This window comes from Sebastes umbrosus, chromosome 10 (genome assembly GCF_015220745.1).
Source record: "Sebastes umbrosus isolate fSebUmb1 chromosome 10, fSebUmb1.pri, whole genome shotgun sequence".
Taxonomy (NCBI): domain Eukaryota; kingdom Metazoa; phylum Chordata; class Actinopteri; order Perciformes; family Sebastidae; genus Sebastes; species Sebastes umbrosus.
Window position 1 is genome coordinate 5,043,506 of NC_051278.1, and position 14,750 is coordinate 5,058,255.

Genomic DNA, 14,750 nt, shown 5'->3' on the forward strand with positions numbered 1-14,750 from the left:
AGCAAACTAAGCTAGCTAAGTAGCCAGCCGTCCGACCGGCGGGCTGGTGGCCAACAGCAGCGCTGTAAAGATAAATTGAGGGCGTATAAATCTTTGGATGTTTATAGTTAACTATCCTTCAGTAAAGTCAGTCAAAAAGAGTCGTCCAATATCGGCGAAGTGTTTCAGAGACAGAGAGAAAGGGTTGCTAACAGTTTAGCCTTCTGCTAACAGCAGCCAACGGCTGCGGTTAGCAGAAGGCTAAATATTGGCAACATTTACTCTCCATCTCTGAAACGTTTCTCCGATATTGTAGCTCGCTAGAGCCTTGAATCACAGTTTGTCATCTCAAATGTTTTTGATATCTGGATTCTGGCACCCTACAACACAGCAAGATGACATTTTAGATGTGTAACTTTAGCCCACTGCTAGTGTTAGCCTCCAGTCTTTCCTTTGTTTAGCCTCCAGCTAACACCGTGACCTCATCATGACGTACACACTAAAAGGGTAAAATCTTCTGATGGATAAAAATGTGACACAAATATGAAACTAACAGCTGCAACAGTAAATCAATGAAGAGTGTTGAGTGTTTCAGTCAATGTTTATCTTGTTTTCAGAAGGTCTCAACCGAAGCAAAGAGCTGAAGAGTAAGTAACAGCTGAGTTTAGAGATTGTTCTCACTCTGTTCTGTAACATTTCATTTGTCCAAATGAGGACAGGAAGTCGTCACGGCGCCCCCTGCTGTTTGACCCCTCCATGTCTCAGTCTGGTGTTATTCTATGTGTTTGTCCTGTCTTGAGTCTCTCAGCTCATTGGTTCCTACTGAAGAAGGAAAAACACAAATCTATAGTTTCAGTTTTATTAACAGGCTCGGTAATTACCTAAAACTGCTGGGAACTGTAGCTCAGTGGTGGACAAAGTATTCATTAGTAAAGTACTAAAACCACAGTGTAGAAATACACTACAAGTAAAAGTACCTGAGTATTATTAGAAAAATGAACCAAAAGTACTTAATCCAGAAAAATGTCCCCTATGTTATATATTATACAATTAGAGTATTACTACTGATGCATTAATGTATTGAATTATTATTATTACTACTGATGCATTAATGTATTATACCATTAGATTATTATTATTACTACTGATGCATTAATGTATTATACCATTAGATTATTGTTATTATTACTGATGCTTTAATTAATGAATTACTTTATAACCTGCTGGGTAGTTAAATCTGTAACAGTGCATCATATTTTATAAGCTCATCATATGTTTTCTGCATAAAGTCTCACTTTATAAAGGAACCAGTAACTATAACTGTCAAATAAACGTAGTGCAGTAAAAAGTACAATATTTCCCTCCATAATGTCGTGGAGGTAGAAGTATAGAGTACCTAAAATTTTGCTTAGATGGAACCAGAGACTTATTAATTTATTGGTTTAATCATCCAGCTCCGCCTCTAAAGGTTGAGCAGCCCTTCAGATCAAACATGAAGCGATCAATATCAGTGAATCCTATCAATGATTGTAACACTGAAAATGACCTGAAGTCATCCAGCAGGGTGCGTCAGCTGACACGTTCCCCTCCTTGTCTGAACTGACTCAAACATTCAGCTTCCTTCAAACCAACCTCAAGTCATCAGGATGCGTTTACGCTCCATCTTTTTCTTTCAGTTTGGACTGCTCTTATTTTGACATGCCGACTTCCTGTTCCCATTTTTTTTAGTGGTGACCCTGATGTGGTTTCTTTTCAGATGGGAAAAGAAGGACAGAACAGAGACTGCACTGCTTTATCTTTACGTTTCTGGCTGCTGTTAGCGTTTCGGTTTCATTCTTATGATTTTAATTCAACAATGACGAACTTCATTAAGAAAATCGACCGTTTTAAAATCTGTCTTTCAGACGGTAAAGAGGGTAAAAACAAAGAAACCGCCGCGAACTCTTCCTCCTCCTCGTCCTCCTCAGCCAAGCCTAAAGTGAAGAGCAGCAGCAGCATCGCCGGCATCGCCCTCTGTTGGCAGGGAGTGGTACAGCGCCAGGTAACACTCAGACTTAAGAACACACTGCTGCTTGAAGTTTAACGTTAGTCTGTCGGTGTCATATCTGATCCTCAGGAACATTAACATACCCCCCCCCCCCCCCAGGTGAAGAAGTTCCTGGAGTCGAGCTGCAGTCTGCCGGACTTCGTGGAGCGTTACCGGTCTCTGTACCTGCGGCTGAAGAACGCCATGGAGGAGCTGTTTGGACAGCAGACCGCCTTCGTCCTCGCCCTGCGACACGGCTTCTCCGCCGCCTTGCTGCAGCTTTCCATCCTCAGAGCCATGCATGTAAGCCAGGATTAAAAATGGATCTGCACACCTGATTACAGCTTCCTGAGCATTTCAACTCTACAGGATCTCTATCTGGCACCATGACGCCATTTTAACATGTTTTATATCTTTAAATATTTTTATTCTGGGATTTCTACAACTCTCTGGCAACTATTTACATGTTTCATAATGTATCTGGAGGGTGATATTATAAGTGGTGTTATACTGTACAGTATATGAGTATATATAAGCAGGTGTTTGTCAGGTTAAACTCTGTACGCTGTGTTGACGCTGTGTTGACGCTGTGATGTGCAGGTGAGCGAGCGCTTCGCTCAGTACATCGATCAGATGATCCAGGCGAGCGGAGGGGCGTCCGGCAGCGTGGAGACTCTGGAGCGGCTGCAGCAGTTTCTGGAGCCGATGCTCTTCCTGTCGGGCCTGGAGCTCGCCAACACCTTCGAGCACTTTTACAGGTTAGAACGCCGTCACGCCAACGCGGTCGACTGAGCGCCGGCGGTCTGAACCCACCTGATCTCTCACCGTCTCTCTGTCTCTACAGGTACTACCTGGGCGACCGGCTGCTGGCTCAGGGGAACGTGTGGTTGGAGAGCGCCGTCATCGATCAGATCGGCAGCTGCTTCCCGAGTCGCTTCCCCCAGCAGATGTTGAAGAACATGAGCGAGTCGGCCGAGCTGCAGCAGGAGTTTCACCTGTACCGCCTGCAGCAGCTGGACCGATGCCTGCAAGAGCACGACCAGGTCGGCAAGAACCCACAGAACCTCGCCAAGTTGTTTCAGTTTAAAAGCACGATGCTCCGCTTCATCTGCTGATGCTTTATGAAGCTCTGAATCAGAAACAAACTTCAGTGTTTTAAAGGTTTCGCTTTCAAAACACTAAAACAATTTAAAGCTTTTTTTGATGCAGTTTGTCCTTTCGTTGTTGCCGTAGATGATGGAGGAGGAGTGGGCAGAGTCAGAGGAGGAGGCGGAGGTCCAGGTTCTGGTTCTGTCTCCACGCTGCTGGGCCGTGTCCTCGCTCTGCTTCCTGGACGAACCCGCAAAACATTTTTCAGCCGAACTCTGCTCTTACCTGAACCAGTTCACCCAGTTCTACACTCACAGTCAGTAACCAGTTCACCCAGTTCTACACTCACAGTCAGTAACCAGTTCACAGAGTTCAACACTGTTCTAAACCAGTCTTCTATCTAGTTAAAGGGATCTCTGCTCTCTTCACAGCCACCAGACTCCATTCACAAAACAACTAATTTTATGTCTCAGAACACACTTGATGTTTTTATAATCTGCATCTTTGTACATCCACCTGTGTGTGCGTGTCTCCACCAGGTCAGTCCATGTACGGTCTGAGTCACTCGAAGCCTCGCCGCTTGCAGTGGACATGGCTCGGTCACGCTGAGCTGCAGTTCGGATGCTGGACGCTGCACGTCTCCACGCTGCAAATGTTCATCCTGCTGCAGCTCAACAGCCACCAGGTGAGATATATCTGATCTGGTCTGGTGTGATGCGTTCACCGACCGTGGGCTCTCTGTCTGTGTCTGTGGTGCGTTCACTGACCGTGGGCTCTCTGTCCGTGTCTGTGGTGCGTTCAATGACCGTGGGCTCTCTGTGCGTCTATGCAGGAGGTTGGAGTGGACGCTCTGCTGCAGGCGACCGGCCTGTCCACCGCCGTCCTGCTGCACGCTCTGCTGCCGCTCATCAGCGAGGGAGGACCGTTGACCTGCAGCCAGCCGGAAGAGCCCAGCCAGGGTCAGTAACATGACGTACCCGACACCTGCTGCCCTTCATCCTCCTCCTCCTCCTCCTCCTCCTCCTGACTCTCCTCCTCCTCCTCCTGACTCTCCTCCTCTTCCTCCTGATTCTTCTCGTCCTCCTCCTCGTCCTCCTGATTCTCCTCCTCCTCCTCCTCCTCCTCCTCCTCGTCCTCCTCCTCCTCCTCGTCCTCCTGACTCTCCCCTCTGCTCTCAGGTGTGTTGCAGGTGAACCAGCAGGTGGCGTCTCGCAGTCTGGACGGCGTCCCGGCGTCTGTCCGGCTGCTGCCCAGGCAGACGTACCTGAACGTGGACGAGGACGCCGCTGGCACGCTCGAGAGGAAGAGGAACTACATCTACTGTCTGATCGTCCACATCATGAAGCAGGAGAAGGAGATGCACATCGACAACCTCGTCTTCAAGGTCAGAGGTCACCTCATTATATGATAAATATGATCAACATGTATTGATCAATAATAAACTGTATTGCTTTCTGATGTTGCCCACTACATAGAGACTAATACAGACTATCAAAGAGTTGTAGTTAACTCACTTTACAGCCCCCAAGGCATCATGGGAAGTGTAGTTAAGTAGCTATGAAACCATTTTCCATGTTGAGGTGCTCCATTGCTGGTGATAACAGATCAATCATTATGGGATGTCGTACTAACATGTCTCTGTCTGCTCCGGTCTCGTCGGTCCCCCTCCAGGTTCTGGACTCGTGTCAGAAGCAGGAGGCGTCTCGCTCGCCGGGCGCCGGGCGTTTCAGCTGCAGCACTAGCGACGTGTTGTCTTGCATCATGCACGTCATCAGCAAAGGCTGCATCCGGCGCAACGAGGACAACCCGCACATCGTGGAATTCCTGCCGGAGGACCCGTCCACGCCACAGAAAGGCCAGGCCCAGTTCTCCTTCAGTCAGACCGAGGTCAGGAAGGATGCCGCCGCCACGGACAGCAGGGCCGACATCAGGTGTGACCTCTGACCTCTGAGGGTTAACTCTGTTTATGTTATTTAACTTTATTCAGTTCTTCACTCACTCATTCATTAAGTCGTCTTCATCCACATCATCCTTCCCCTACAGAGTCACAGGAACGCCACAATACAGAATAAATCTGTAAAAGAAGAAGAAAATACATGTGGAAATATAAAGAGGAATAAATAAAAGAATATAGAAATACATTTTTATAATGTGGAAATGATGATGAAGTGATAAACTATAAAAGAATAATTTTAAGCATTTGCATTTATTTTCACATTTATTTGTTCATTTTTTTTCCTGTATATATTTATGTATTTTTAAAAATAAAAGCTATAAGGAAAAGAATAAGGAAAAATAAAGGGATGAAAACAAATAAATTACATTAATTGAAAATGTATAAATATATACTGTATATTTTTTTAAATATACAAAAAAAGTAATTTATATGCGGAAAATAAGTAAATTATATATATATTTTAAATACATAAGTAAATATATACAGAAATAAATAAACAAATAAATTTAAAAAATACACAAATGTTTATAATTATTCTTTTATTTAGTTATTTGTTTGTATATTTCCACATTTTTTGATTTACTTATATATTCTTTTATTTATTCCTCTTTATATTTCCACATTAAGTTTCTTATTCTTTTACAGATTTACTCTTTATAGTGGCACTCCTGTGACTCCGTATCCCTCTGTTCCGACTGTGTTTTTACAGGACTGTTCCGCTGATTTTCCCTCATGTTTTAACCCTGTAACCACTGATCACAGATCAGCATTTAGTCGTTTTATGTTCCGGTCAGTTTCAGTTTGAAAGCAGTCGATGTTTTAAAGGTTAAAACCTGAGTAACACTCTGTAATTTCCTAATAATTTCCTGGAAGAAAAACTGTGATGTGGTGCTGATTATATGGAAAGAAAAGCTCTTTATTAATAATAATATGAATATGAAGAATCATTGTTTACTTGTTGTTGGAAACTTACAGACAAATGTCATGTTTCTACATGACTGAAAGATTCTCTGTGTTACATTACTAATTCATTAGAATTAATTAACATTGTCTCTGATTTTCTATAATTAGTACCATATAACATTGTTCTTTCCAGGAAACTTAGTGATGGTTATTGTGAAATCACAGACTGAGCTGTGAAATAAAGTGTTGCTTCTGTTCTCGCAGATAAGAACAGATCTGGGTTCAGTTGTTGGTTTTATGTTGCGTTCCTGCGGCTGCTGCTCAGCTTCTATTAAAACAAAAACTCAGTCAATGAATCTGAAACTCTGACGTCCTGTTATTCCTCCAAAACAGACAAAATGTAAATTGTTTAATTTTCTACAAAAAGAAAATAAAGAAAAGATTTAAACTTTGTTTCTTGTGTTTTTACTTATTTTGTAATAATTAAGATTATCATCAATTGACTTTGAATTAATTTCTATGAGTATAATTTATCTTAAAGATTCACAAAGTATCAAAGTTTAAATTAAAACCAAATAAACTTGTAATAGAAACAGCATGTTTGTAAAAAATATCCAACAATTATTAGTAATATATATCAAAATATTGGTGAAAAGTATCCAAAAAATGTCCGAAAATTATCAGTAAAATGTCAAAACAATGGTGAAATATATATATGAAAATAATGTCTGGAATTTATTAGTAAAACATGTCAAAAAATCGATCAAACATATACAAAAAATGTCTGAAAATTATTAGTAAAATATATAAAAAATTGGTGAAACATAAAAATAAATCTGAAAATTATTAGCAAATTTTTCAAAAAAATGTTTTTTTTCAATTTTTCAAAAAAATTGGTAAAACATCCAAAAAAATTCCACAAAATTATTAATATATGTCAAAAAAATTGTGAAACATCCGCAAAATGTCCGAAAATGATTAGTAAAATATGTCAAAACATGGTGAAACATATCCGTAAAAATGTCCGAAAATTATTAGTAAATATATCCCAAAAATTTGTGAAAAATGTCTGAAAACTGCAGCTTGGTTTGATCACAATAAATCACCTTGCACACAGATAAACAGGAATGTAAAAGTAGTAATAAACTGTATTAATATTTTATGTTAATAAGTGTACCTTTATTGTTCTTGGTTTTTAATAATAATTTGATAACAAAACCATAAATGATTATAATATGTAATACAGTCAAAAATAATATGTCACAGTTTTCCAAATTGATAAAGTGTTTAAAACAAAAAAACATTAAAACATGAAGAGTTGCGTCTCAGCGGTGAAAACACAACTAGCATGTTAGTGGGTGGGAAGCCAGTGAGGGATCTCCCTCTTGAAGCTGAACAGCAGTGTATGAAAAATAAGTGTTACGTTTTATTTGATCTTAAACATGAATTAATTGCAAACAGTAAAACAAACACAGAGGAATAAAACCCTTTTATTAAAGGCTTAAAGTAAATCCTTATTTTTTCAAAATAAAATGTCCAGCTCCGTGAAAACATCTGTGTGTGTGTGTGTGCGTGTGTGTGTGTTGCAGTCTGATGTCGGCGCCGCGGCAGTTCGAGGACGGCGTTCTGGATGCGATTCTCTTCTCGATGGGCCGGACGATGACGCAGGAGGAAGTTCGTCAGCTGATGCAGAGGACTGTCCAACAGGTCAGACTGTTCTGTCAATAAAGTTGTATTTGAATCTGAGAGAGGAGAACTTCCTGTTCAGTTTGACCTCCGTTATCAAAGTCAAGGACATTTACTGAAATCCTCAAGATCCTCAAGAGACACAGAACAAACACTTTTGTCCCTTTCTGTCCCCTCAGGTATCGGGGACTCTGAGTCTGGACCTGGACCGAGGCGAACACCTTCTGGTTCACTGTAAGTGGAACGTGGACCTGCTGGTGCAGCGGTACACCGACGACCCCGACGTCCTCATCATGGCCGCCGGGCTCAAAAGCCGAAACCCTCAGCCGCCGCCGAGCCTCGCCTCCACCTGCCCCGTCTGCCTGGGCCCCCGGACCAGTGCCATGGAGCCGGTCCCCTCGCTAAGCTGCCTGCACTACTGCTGCAGGGTCAGACCCCCACAGATATACCATCTCGTGTGTTTGTGATTATTGATTATTGGTTATTGATTATCCTGTCTGTGTTACAGTCATGCTGGCAGGAGTACCTGACGGCGAGAATCGAACAGAACCTGGTGATGAACTGTAACTGTCCAATCACAGACTGCCAGGCTCAGCCCACCTCGCTGTTCTTCCTCAGCATCCTCACCGACAAGGACACCATTGCCAAGGTAACACCCCCACCTACCGTCACCACGGTAACACCCCCATCTACCGTCACCACGGTAACAGCCCCGCCTTCAATCACCACGGTAACACCCCCGCCTTCAATCCCCACGGTAACACCCTAACCTACCGTCACCACGGTAACACCCCCACCTACAATCACCATGGTAACACCCCGTCCTACCATCACCCCGGTAACACCCCCACCTACCGAAACCAAGGTAACATCACCACGGTAACACCCCCACCTAACATCACTACAATAACGCCCCACCTACCATCACCAAGGTAACACCCCCACCTACCATCGCCACGGTAACTGCCCCACCTACCATCACCACGATAACACTCCCACCTACCATCACCAAGGTAACACCCCCACCTACCATCGCCACGGTAACTGCCCCACCTACCATCACCACGGTAACACCCCACCTACCATCACCACGATAACACCCCCACCTACCGTCACCACGGTAACACCCTCTTTGCTTGCTTGAAAACGATGAATCGATGTCAGACTGATCTCGGATCAGATCAATGAATCGTTTCATCTGACGGGTCCATTGATTCCTGATCGATCAACTGTCTGTCCTTAAATCAGTTCTTTGTGATGTCGGTGTGAATTTGGACCTGAATCAACACCTTCTCCTCCTCTCTCGCTCTCTCTCTTCCTCTCTCTCTCCTTCTCTCTCTATGTCCTCCTCCTCTCTCTCTCTGTCAGTATGAGAATGCCTTGCTCAGAGGCTACGTGGAATGCTGCTCCAACCTGACGTGGTGCACCAACCCTCAGGGCTGTGATCAGATTCTGTGTAAGGAGAACATGGGCAGCATGGGGACCTGCTCCAGGTGCTGCTGGTCCTCCTGCTTCAGCTGCAACTTCCCCGAGGTCAGAGGTCACATACACACACGCACACACACACACACACACACACACACACAGGGTTATAGATGTGTATACAGACCGAGGTCAGAGGTCATAGATTTGTATACAGATAGCTGAAGGACCCCTCCCCTCCTGCAGGCCCACTATCCAGCCAGCTGCAGCCACATGTCTCAGTGGATGGATGATGGAGGATACTATGAAGGGATGAACATGGAGGCTCAGAGCAAACACCTCGCCAAGCTCATCTCCAAACGCTGCCCGAGCTGCCAGGCTCAGATCGAGAAGAACGAAGGCTGCCTGCAGTATGTACACTCACCTGTAACACCTACTGATGATGATGATGATGATGATGGTGGTGATGATGGTGATGATGGTGATGGCGGTGGTTTATCCCTCTGTCCTCAGTATGACCTGTGCCAAGTGTAACCACGGCTTCTGCTGGCGGTGTCTGAAACCCTGGAAACCAACACACAAAGATTACTACAACTGCTCCGCCATGGTTGGTTCACACACTGTCACATGATCACACTCCGTCCAATCAGAGACCAGGAAATCGCTCTCATGCTCTGTGAGAATTAAGGTTTACAGTGAAAATGGTCATTCCTAGTGTTAAAAAACAAAACGTAAAAGGAAATCAATCCCAAAAGTGATGGATGATAAACTTTGGTTAATAAGCTAATAAAACACTGGTTCTCTGATTTCATGTTATTATTATATTATTGCTGTACTGTTGGGCTGGTGACCAACGGCAACGCTGTAAAGATAAATAACACCGTGACGTCATCATTACGTCGGCTATAAAAGGCTCTATACTGTATTTAATCATTTGATTTAATGAGTCACTCCACATCAAACCAGCAAGCCAACATCATCTCTCCAGAATATTTAAAAACAGAAGTTTCAAAGTGCTTTTTAGGAAGAAGAAAAGACGATAATACAATATAAAAACAAGAGGAATAAAATGTTCAACCCATCAAATAAAACGTATAAAATCAAGATGAAACAAACGTGTTTCAGGATGTTTTTATAAAGATGACTTATCTCATCATATATTCAGTATCATCTGTGTTCAATATCTCCTGTTGTTGTTGTTGCAGGTGAGTAAAGCAGCGCGGCAGGAGAAGAAGTTCCAGGATTATAATGAGCGATGCACCTTCCACCACCAGGCCAAGGTAGCACACCTGGTTCACATCTGTCCTCTGCTCACACAGCTGGAGCAGCTGTTTATTATCTGTTTATTAAGATATGAATCTGAAAACAATAATGTTAAAGCTTCATGATGTTGGATTGATGAACAGCAGCTGCTTCACTGTGTTGGATGTTCATTCATTCCTACTGTTACTGTGAAGCAGCAGCAGACCTAGAAATACCAGCGTTAGCCTGGAACGCGAACGAATGCTAACCTGTTGGTGTCGGTACTGAAGGGGGTCTCAGTGAATCTGGTTTCTGGTGCAGGACTTTGCCATCAACCTGGAGAACAAGGTGTCGTCCATTAATGAAGCTCTGCAGATGAAGTCTTTGACCTTCGTCATCGACGCCTGTAAAGTCCTCGCTCAGGCTCGTAAGGTAACGCCACCGCCGCCGCCACCACCACCACCATCATCATCATCACTATCATTATCGCCATCATTATCATCATCATCATCAATGTGTTTCCTGTCTGCAGGTGCTGGCCTACTCCTGCGTCTACAGCTACTACAACCAGGAGACGGAGAAGATGGATGTGATGGAGCAGCAGACGGAGGCTCTGGACCTGCACACCAACGCCCTGCAGATCCTGCTGGGTGAGACTCATTATTAGCATTATTAACAGAGTTTCTGCTCTTTGAACTGGTCTTACTGGTGTTGGCTGGTGCTGACTGGTGCTGTCTGTGTCCTCAGAGGAGACTCTGCTGCAGTGCACTGACCTGGCCTCATGCGTCCGGCTGCTGAAACCAGAACACCTCAACACTGGACTGGAACTGATCCGACGCATCCAGGAGCGCCTGCTGGCCATCCTGCAGCACTCCACCCAGGTAACCAGTCCAGAGACGGACTGAAACCAGTATAAAACCAGTCTAAAGACGGGCTGAAACCAGTATAAAACCAGTACAGAGACGGACTGAAACCAGTATAAAACCAGTCTAAAGACGGGCTGAAACCAGTATAAAACCAGTACAGAGACGGTCTGAAACCAGTATGAAAACAGTCTAAAGACGGGCTGAAACCAGTATGAAACCAGTCCAGAGACGGGCTGAAACCAGTATGAAAACAGTCTAAAGACGGGCTGAAACCATTATAAAACCAGTACAGAGACGGGCTAAAACCAGTATGAAACCATTCCAGAGACGGGTTGAAACCAGCATAAAACCAGTCCAGAGACGGGCTGAAACCAGTATAAAACCAGTCCAGAGACGGGCTGAAACCAGTATGAAAACAGTCTAAAGACGGGCTGAAACCAGTATGAAACCAGTCCAGAGACGGGCTGAAACCAGTATGAAACCAGTTTAAACCACATCAGTATATTTCTAACAATTTAAACCACCAGTTTAGCATCACCAGTCCAGACCAGTTTAGTCCCATTACTTCCAGTCTGATTGCGTTTCCTGTGTTTGTGTTTGATCCAGGACTTCAGGGTGGGTTATCAGTCCAAGAGCAGCCAGGAACCAGAATCCACTCAGAACTCCAACCGGTCCAACAACACCAACACCAACAAAGAGTGAGTACGACAGATCCATGTTCCTGTCAGTCTGCTAAGACCTGGTCTCATGAGTTCAGCTGGTTTCCCGTCAGTCTGCTGAGACCTGGTCTCATGAGTCCAGCTGGTTTCCCGTCAGTCTGCTGAGACCTGGTCTCATGAGTCCAGCTGGTTTCCCGTCAGTCTGCTGAGACCTGGTCTCATGAGTCCAGCTGGTTTCCCGTCAGTCTGCTGAGACCTGGTCTCATGAGTCCAGCTGGTTTCCCGTCAGTCTGCTGAGACCTGGTCTCATGAGTCCAGCTGGTTTCCCGTCAGTCTGCTGAGACCTGGTCTCATGAGTCCAGCTGGTTTCCCGTCAGTCTGCTGAGACCTGGTCACCCTAAAATCCAAATTAAATTTATATTCCGTTTGTAAATAAAAACAACAAACTGTTTTCTGCTTCAGGTCAAAGTCGGACCGAGCGTCGGAGTCCGGAGACTCGGACAACAACAACTACGCGGGTGAGGAGGGTGGCGAGGAGGCGGAGGATGAGGACGACGAGTACGATGAAGAGTACGTCCCCGAGTGGCACGAGGACTACGACGAGGACGACATCGACGAGGACGACTTCTTCTCCGACGACGACGAGTCCGAGAACCTGGAGAGGGACTTCAGCCCCTTTGACTGAACCGGACGCCAAAAAACACGAAGCTCCCAGAGTCGAGGGACGGGAGCGAGGGGACGAGGCGGGCCCCGCCACGGCCCCGCCCCCTCACCTGAGATTGTCAGGAGGGACTGGAGACGACCCCCCTCCCCCAACCCCCCCCCAAACAGCTGCACTCGCTTTCACACCTCCTGTATGTCACCGTCTGTGTTCTCATCACGCCACCGTACGGAGGAAGACGAGGGTCATGTGACCAAGAGTTCTGAGTTTAATGTTTAAATTCTGAGAGAGAATTCTTAGTTTAGTCTTTAAATTATGAGAATAATTTATAAATTCAGAGTCAATTCTGACATGAAAGTCATGAGGAGTTTATTTTTATTATTACAGCCTGTTTAAACCAGTTTAAACACGGTTTGACACAAACTTTAAACACGGTTTGACACCAGGTTTAAACCAGTTAAAACACGGTTTGAAACCAGGTTAAAAACAATTAAAAAACACTTCAAACACATGGTTTGAAATTATGTTAAAAACAGTTTAAACAAGTGGTTTGAAACAAGGTTAAAACCAGTTCAAACATGGTTTGAAACGAGGTTAAAACCAGTCTAAAACACGGTTTGAAGCTTGGTTAAGACCAGTTGAAAAACACTTTAAACATGGTTTAAAATGATGTTAAAACCAGTTTAGAACCAGTTTAAACACACCGATTGAAACCAGGTTAAAACTAGTCTAAAACCAGTTTATACACATGGTTTAAAACCAGTTTAAACACGTGGTTTGAGATAAGGTTAAAACCAGTTTAAACACGGTTTGAAACATGGTTAAAACCAGTTTAAACACACGGTTTTGAAACGCAGTTAAAAGCAGTTTAAAAACAGTTTAAACACATGGTTTGCAACAATGTTTAAACTAGTTTAAACCGCATAATAGTTTGAATTTAGTTAAAACACAGTTTGAAACCAGTTTAAACCCAGTGTGAAACTGGTCTAAAACAAAGTTAAAATGGGTCTGAAACCAGTTTAAAACCTGAAATGGGTGTAAAACCCAGTTTAGACCAGTATACCAATGAAACCAATCTGTCACCAGTTTGAAACCTGTCTAAAATTAGTTTAACACCAGTTTGATACCAGGCTGAAACCAGTTTAAAAGGAGTCAAAACAGTTTGAAACCAGTATATAATTTGGTTTAAACCAGTTAAAACATTTTGGTTCCAGAAAATCGACTTTCATCTCAGAATCTTTACTTTAGTGACGATTCAGATTCAATTTTAAAGTCCAGATTTAGTTTGTGCGACTCTGAATCTCAGAACGTTATTCCTCCTCGTCGTCTCTTCGGTACTGACCCACCTCGGCTCTGATCCTGATCCTGGTTCTGGTTCTGGGTCTGGGTCTGTTGGGGGTTTACGCCAGAGGAAGTCTGTTAGTTGATGTGATGTTTGTTTCCTGCTGCTGCTTGTTGCAGAGAGAGAGAAGAGTGGATTATGAATCCAGAGACTGTTGGTCCTCCTCTCATCATCTGTTGGTTTAATCTCACGTTCTGCCTTGGTTTGTTTCATGATGGAGGTTGCCTTCATTAGCGAGTGAAGAAGAATAGAAGATCACATTTAGATTTACTCACTGAGCTTTTTTTACATGTTTGTAGAGCTGGATGTTTCTATGCATCCGAAGAAGCGGATTCTGGCGGGTTGAATCCTGAGCAGAGGTTCTGAAGTATCACTGCAATAACTGGTTGATTATTGATTATTATCGATCGGCTCACTGTTGCGTCATTTGCTGAGCAAAGACTCTGTCAGCTGCTCCGTGTTCTCCGTTGTTAGGATGAGATCTGGGTTTGTTCTGCAGGAGTCCCTGCTGTCATTTTGAGAGATCCTATATTCATATTGTTGATGTTCTATAATGTTCTATAATGTTCTATAATGTTCTATAATGTTCTTTCTGGTTCCTCTGTTGGAGTCGAGCGACTTCAGCCAGCAAACTAAATCAATAAAAGCTTTTTCTGCTACGCTGCACCACAACTCTGATTTCATCAAAAAACACTTTATTTATATACAGTATATGTATGTATGTATGTATGTATGTATGTATGTATGTATGTATGTGTGTGTGTGTGTGTGTATGTGTGTGTATGTATGTGTGTGTGTGTATGCGTGTGTATATACTGCATGTATATATGTATGTACAGTATATATGTTTGTATAAATGTATTTGTGTGTGTGTGTATATATATATATATATATATATATGTGTATTTATTTATTATT

At 43.5% G+C, this 14,750-nt stretch overlaps 1 protein-coding gene across 4 annotated transcripts in view; it reads left to right on the plus strand.

Annotated features, from left to right (window-relative positions):
* Positions 1–14,498, plus strand: part of LOC119495522 (cullin-9) — a 31,044-nt gene extending 16,546 nt beyond the window's left edge. The window contains exons 24-46 of one of the 4 annotated variants that reach the window (XR_005208505.1): positions 597–626; positions 1,884–2,020; positions 2,126–2,308; positions 2,606–2,763; positions 2,850–3,048; positions 3,239–3,410; positions 3,634–3,779; positions 3,927–4,053; positions 4,273–4,478; positions 4,766–5,025; positions 7,544–7,661; positions 7,820–8,068; positions 8,149–8,289; positions 9,009–9,173; positions 9,309–9,472; positions 9,576–9,669; positions 10,268–10,342; positions 10,626–10,736; positions 10,837–10,954; positions 11,052–11,185; positions 11,777–11,868; positions 12,292–13,050; positions 13,084–14,498. Coding sequence is in view for 3 of the 4 variants with exons in the window: in XM_037782088.1 (XP_037638016.1) it covers positions 597–626; positions 1,884–2,020; positions 2,126–2,308; positions 2,606–2,763; positions 2,850–3,048; positions 3,239–3,410; positions 3,634–3,779; positions 3,927–4,053; positions 4,273–4,478; positions 4,766–5,025; positions 7,544–7,661; positions 7,820–8,068; positions 8,149–8,289; positions 9,009–9,173; positions 9,309–9,472; positions 9,576–9,669; positions 10,268–10,342; positions 10,626–10,736; positions 10,837–10,954; positions 11,052–11,185; positions 11,777–11,868; positions 12,292–12,514 (3,302 nt within the window). In the remaining variant the exon portion in view is untranslated. Of the gene's footprint in view, positions 1–596; positions 627–1,883; positions 2,021–2,125; positions 2,309–2,605; positions 2,764–2,849; positions 3,049–3,238; positions 3,411–3,633; positions 3,780–3,926; positions 4,054–4,272; positions 4,479–4,765; positions 5,026–7,543; positions 7,662–7,819; positions 8,069–8,148; positions 8,290–9,008; positions 9,174–9,308; positions 9,473–9,575; positions 9,670–10,267; positions 10,343–10,625; positions 10,737–10,836; positions 10,955–11,051; positions 11,186–11,776; positions 11,869–12,291 lie in introns of all 4 variants that reach the window. The other 3 variants (XM_037782088.1, XM_037782089.1, XM_037782090.1) reach the window with 3 other exon arrangements.
* The last annotated feature ends 252 nt before the right edge of the window (positions 14,499–14,750 follow it).